General features: G+C 33.8%; 1 protein-coding gene across 1 annotated transcript; it reads left to right on the top strand.

The window, feature by feature from the left end:
- Nucleotides 1-5,500: 5,500 nt before the first annotated feature.
- On the top strand, nucleotides 5,501-5,959 carry LOC120166703 (myosin heavy chain, cardiac muscle isoform-like). The gene has a single exon (XM_039175933.1). It carries the CDS (start codon nucleotides 5,501-5,503, stop codon nucleotides 5,957-5,959), a length of 459 nt encoding a protein of 152 aa, XP_039031864.1.
- The last annotated feature ends 383 nt before the right edge of the window (nucleotides 5,960-6,342 follow it).

Below are 6,342 nucleotides of genomic sequence, written 5' to 3'. Positions count from 1 at the left end.
TTCGATTTGGCAGGTACTCCACAGCTATAGGGGTCTCCCGCGAGTGAGGATTCTGCTATGGTTGATTTGTAAGGGATGCTTGTTGTCTAATGAGGAAAGGATGAGACGACATATGACGGATGGCGAGAGTTGTAGTATTTGTAGGGCGAGACAAGAATCGCCATCTCATATTTTCAGAGAATGTTTGATAGCAAGGTCCACATGGCTTTCTTTGATTAATAAGGAACAAGAGGCAGCGTTCTTTAGTTTTCCTTTAATTGATTAAATTCAAATCAATATTCAACATCCAAGCCAGTTCGCGAATCAAGTTGATGATTGGGATTTTATGTTTAGGACCGTTGTGTGGTGTTTATGGATGCGACGGAACCAAATAATTTTTAATTCTGGAATAACGGAGGAAGAAAACATTTTGCAACGTAGCATGCGGTTGGTAGTGGAAGCGAACCAAGTTCGTCAACTGGTGGTGGCTTCTAAACACTACTTGTGGGGCGAAGGCAGGAAGTTAGATGGAGTGGCCCCCTGAGGGGATGGGGCACATCGAACTAATTCGGGTCAGTCAGCTTGTGACGGTGTGATTCGCGATGAGCATGGAAATTGGCTAGGCGGATTCTCAAAAGCGATTGGAACGTGTTCTATTTTGGATACCGAGATTTGGGCAATTCTTGAAGATCTTGGTATGGCTTGGGACTTCGGATTTCGGAGTGTGATTGTGGAGACTAATAATAAGGAATTACATTCGATGCTAAAACATGGGAGCCTACGGATTTACAGTCTCATCTGGTATCGCATCTGTCTGAACTCAGGGATAGGGATTGGAATTTGATGGCAATGCTTATGTTTCGCGAAGGGAATCAAGTTGCCGATGGAATGGCGAAATTAGCATGGAGTTTGCCCTTTGGTTGTCACTTATAGAGACCTCCAGCAGAGATTTTTGTCGTTTATCAGCATGAAAGGAGCGGTATTTCGCCATCTGCAGTTTACTAAGTTTTACTGATTTGCTCTCTTGTAATTCAAAAAAAGAAAGTATAATTTTCTTTTTTTTAAAAAAGTATAATGTTTTTAATAGTTTAAAACGATTATAAGATAATATATATTTGTAATCTTATTTAATTATTCACCATGTTCACACACCTTACATACACATTCGTTTGAATCTAGAACCTCATATAATTATAACAAATTTTAATTCATTAAATGTATTTAATTAATAAAATGTAATTACAAATAATTTAATGAAACTCGCTAATTACAAAACGTACAACTTTCTCAAACTCTAATTTTGTGAGAGGAAGATGAGCTTAATTTTGTTTTAGGCTTAATTTTAGATTTTTATAGATTAACGTATTAGGGTTAATATTAAATTTTTGGGATATTTGCATTTTAGTCCCTCCAGTTTCACCTTTTTTTATGTCTTAGTCACTAGTTTTAGGGTCAAATCACCATATAGGTCCCCTGAAATTTACCAAGTTTTTGTATTTTAGTCACCAAGTACACTCTTTTCATTTTCTTCGATTTCGATACTCTGCTTTTATTTTATTTTATTTTAATATAGTCACTATTTTATTTTGCAACTTATTTGAAATTGATCACTGAATTTTATGTTATTACATTTTAGTCACTAATTAGTTCTGTTATCTTTATTTATTTATGAATTTGATGTGATACTTTCAATTTATGCATTTTGGTCAACATTTATTTCTGATTTAGCTACTGTTATTTTATTTTATGCATTTTGGTCACCGTTTATTTTTGATTTAGCTACTGTTCTTTTATTTTATGCATTTTAGTCCATGTTTATTTCTAATTTATCTACTATTCTTTTATTTTATGCATTTTGATCACTACTTATTGTCGATTGCCATTTTCGTCCAAGACTATATATTATTATTATTATATTACAATTATTATTATTATTATTACAAAACAGAGGCCCAAATATAAAATAACCTGAATGCCCATTTACAAGAGTTGGCTCAAGAAGCCCAAACCCAGTTAGGGTTTCACACATCTCAGTTCCAGCCACCACAGATCTCAACCGTTGGATCTGGAGAGATCCAATGGCCCATAATCGTCCAGCAGAAACCCTAGGGTTTCAACAACCCTAGGGTGATTTCGGTCGCCGCCTCCAAGTGTTTCAACCAGTGATTGCCATGTCGAACCGAAGACTCCAGAAGAAGAAAAACTAGCCGCACACCTATTTGCTCTATGGTGAGTCACCATCGTAGATCCGGTGACTCACCGAACAAACAACACCACTGGAGGCCTATAAAAAGCCTTGACGAACCTACAAAGAAAAAGATACACGGAGAGAAGCAAATGAAAGCGGAAGAGAACACCACATAGCAACCAAAGCAAGCCGAAAGCAAAAAGAAAGGAGAAGAGATCTTACCTCTGTCGAAGCTCAAACGTCATCGGAAAAGTGATTTTACCGGAGGTAAAATCTCAGACCGATTGACTAGCTTTTAGCGAAATAGAAGCTTGGATTCGGGTAGAGGGTTAAGAGATCTATATTTTGAGCTACTTTTATATATTCCGGCCACTGCGAATAGTGAGTGGCGGTTAGATTAGTGACCGGAATAGTAACCGGTGGTGGCCAGAATAGTGCTTGGAGGTGGTCGGGCGGTGGCCTACCGGTGACCGGCTCTCCCTCCGGTGAGGGCGTTTAGAGAGGAATGGAGAGCTTATCTCTCCTTAGGAGAGAAGCAAAAGAGAAAAATGAGGAAAAATAACCATTTAAGGCCTATTTATTCCCTCCTCAAAACTATATCGTTTTGGGGAGGGGCCTCTGTATAATTATGGGTATGGGGAAATCATATATATGGTCCCTCTGGTTCTGTAATTTTATAATTAAGTCACTGAAATCATATTTTACGCATTTTAATTTGGTTTTTAGATTTTATCTTGTTATGTTTTAGTCACTTAATTATGATTATATATTTAGGATAAATATCAGATTTAATCCTTTAGATTTTGATAATTTATATTTTAACCCGAATTATTATCTATGATTAAATTACATTACTAGTACCTAGTTTTTATAATATTTTGAATTAGGATTATGATTTTTATTATTTTTTTAATTTAATCCTTTAGTTTTAAAATAATAATTTTAAATATTATTTTTAGAATTATTTACTGTTATAGTACTTTGCATATTAAGTATTTATTAATAGTAACATAAAATTTTAGTATTTTCATATTTTAATCATTACAATTATTATATGTAATATGGTTATTTTATTTTATACAATAAGTCATAAAATATTTCCTTAACTAATTAGGAAAGTATTTTAAATGATTTGTTGGTATAAAATAATGTCCTTAATATTTTTATGGGATCAGAAATTGAAATTAAATACAAATTGTAAATTTATTGCAAAGATAATTAATTAATAAACCAAGGTACCAATTCTGGGCGTTGTGGGGGTGCTAATCCTTCCCCACACGTAAGCGACTCTCGAACTCATTTTCTAGTAAGCAGAACTTTTTTGTGTTATTCTAATAATATTTTTAGAAATTTTATTAAAATAACATAGCATTTTTGGTGACCAATCACACCTCAATAAATGATTGGTGGCGACTCCTCAAAATTGTGTTTTATCTTATGCTAGAAGAAAAATACTTATTTTTTTCGAGACAAGATTTAGAAAATAATGACACTTGTTTTCACCAGGCAAATACGGTATCGACAGCTTGGCGACTCTGCTGGGGACATTTTTTAAAGAGAGTCAAGCCACCAATTTATTAAATAATTGTCTTTGCAATAAAATTATAAATTTGTTTTAATTTTGTTTTTTTATCCCTTGATTATTTTAATAGTCATACTAACTTGTTTTTTATGTGTACAAATTTAATTATAGGTCGTTAGAATAAATTAGTAGGGTGTACATTATTTTCCTTTTTATGCTTTTCCTCACCCATTGTGCACTGCATTCATGACATGAGTTAAAACCCCGCTCTATACTATTTAGCTTGAATGAGAAACTACTCCCTCGTGTGGTTTTCACCTCCGTATGGGATATGAGACCATTCCTTGAGCTCACAACTTATGTTCCTCGTGTGGTTTTCACCTCCGTATGGATATAAGGAAGTGTGTTCCTTTGAATTGAACTCAATTTGAAAGTTTGTAATGGACCAGGATTGAGGGCTTGGTAGTCCAAGGAGGCACCAACAAAGGACAATTCGTTGACCCTTTTTACCTTAGAGCTAGAACCTAGCATATAATAAACCTAGAACTTGAGTCTATGTTGAACCTAACACGACTAAGTATTTTAAGGTTAGCACACAAGGAAAAGCATGTTGAGTCTTTTAATTTACACATTATTATTTTATTTTCTGAATAAATATATGTGAACTAGAAATCATGTGGTTAGGTTTATTTTTCAAATAAGGCATGGAACATAGAAAGCCCGAGGTTAGGATATATATGATATTTTTTCTATTAATTGGTATTAACCATTTTTTATCTTTTATATAGATATATTTTGTCCTAACTTGTTTATATTGATTTCTTTTGTTTGCATTGCATAATCATGGCATAATCAAGGGTGCTGATTTGAGAGTGGTCATAAAAATTAAGATTTTCTTTATGGACAAAGGGTCTCATGATCAAGTGAACTATGACGCAACAAAGGAATGGCATCCTAAGGAAGCTCCAAGGATAGAAGAAAGCTATGTGCCCAAAGTTTGTATGTCCATTGAAGAGCAAAAGGAGATACGAGAGATAAGAGAGCAAATGTCCAAGATGATAGATAGAATATATGTTTTGACCAAAGGAAAAGAAACTCATGCACAAAAAGAGATAGAGCTTAATGAACCTAATCCTGCAATCTCAGATATACAAGGGACTTCTGATCCTAATCATTTTGATAAATTATGCACAGTCAACATCCGTATCAACAGTTTATCTGGAAATATCAAGGAAATAGTGACAACTGTAGAAATTTCCAGAAATAAAAAGAAGTCATGCAATCAGAACTCATCTATATTTAAGAGTCTTTTCCCAACGTCAGAAACTCAAGATAAATCCAAGACGAAATGTAGTTCTCATTTTGATGATATACCTATATCATATAAGGAGTTGTATGAAAAACTATTAGAGGTGCGAGAAGTGGCTCCGCATTATATGAAACAGTGGCAACCTCCATATCTGAATTTGTATGACATCAATGTTCGTTGTGAATATCATGCTGGAATTCAAGGACATTCTATTGAGAATTGCACATCTTTCAAGCATCGAGTCCAACATCTTTTGGATTATGGAATTTTAGAATTCGAGTTAAAAAATCAACCTAGTTTGGTCACTGATTATCCTATCAGGTTGATATCAAAAGTATTCAAAGGTAAGAGTGTCATTGGGGGCATCCAGAAGGAAGAAGATCTGCAGAAATATGAGGCTCAAATGCATCATTTGAAAATTGAAAATGATAAATTGAGTGCAGAAATGGAAACCATGCGTGAGAATTTCCAAAAGATCAGTCAAACCTTTTAAAAGGCTGGTATGGGAAATTCCCTGGAAGAGTGGATAACAGGGGGCATTAAAGTGAAAAAGAATTGCATGACACAAGAAGATCGAGCTAAGAAGTTTTCTCATGATTTAAGGGTTGCAGAAGAAATGCTCAATACAACTATCATCAATTTGGAAAGATGTCAAGCCGAAAATCAAATGTTGAATATGGTTATAATCAACATGGAAGATTCATATCAGATCCATCAGTGTGAGATTGAAGCTGAACTAGAAGTCACTAAAGCCAGAAATAAGAAATTGATAAAATTTGTGGATCTTGTACAAGAATTAATTGATCACAAAAGTTCTCTTACAAGAGAAAATGAACAATATTGTCTACAAATCCAAGAATTAACATGCAAGATTAAGGAAAAAGACAATGTCATAAAGGAAGTTGCTGCCCACACAAGCAATGTGGCTCATAAACTGATTGATTTAGCTGGCTTTACGTAAAAGTTAAGGCAGATTGACAACTCTACACCTGAGTATGAGTGGAATTTAGTATGGCTTTTAAGGGAAATATAGAAATTAGGAGTTAAAGCTATCATTTATATGTAAAGTTTTGTTTGATGTATCAAAACTTTTTATGTTTAATGAAAGTTGTTTTAAGATTATCACTCTTGAATGATACCTTTTTGCGTACATACATTTGCATTGCATAATTTGCATTCTCATTTCTGCATTTTTGCATTTGCATCATAATTATTTATTTAAGTATTATTTTATTCACTAATTATAAGAGCATGTAAATAGTTTATGAAAGGTTTTGTAATAGTAAAACGGAGATCACTCATTCATATTGTATCATCATGGAGAAATCTCATGATGGATCACAA

The sequence above is a fragment of the Hibiscus syriacus genome, unplaced genomic scaffold (genome assembly GCF_006381635.1).
Source record: "Hibiscus syriacus cultivar Baekdansim isolate YM2019G1 unplaced genomic scaffold, ASM638163v2 tig00111644_pilon, whole genome shotgun sequence".
Classification (NCBI taxonomy): domain Eukaryota; kingdom Viridiplantae; phylum Streptophyta; class Magnoliopsida; order Malvales; family Malvaceae; genus Hibiscus; species Hibiscus syriacus.
This window is presented reverse-complemented; position numbering and strand designations above follow the sequence as displayed.

Coding starts and splice junctions, on each gene's coding strand:
- LOC120166703 (XM_039175933.1), top strand. CDS start 5,501: ATGGGAAATTCCCTGGAAGAGTGGATAACAGGGGGCATTAAAGTGAAA.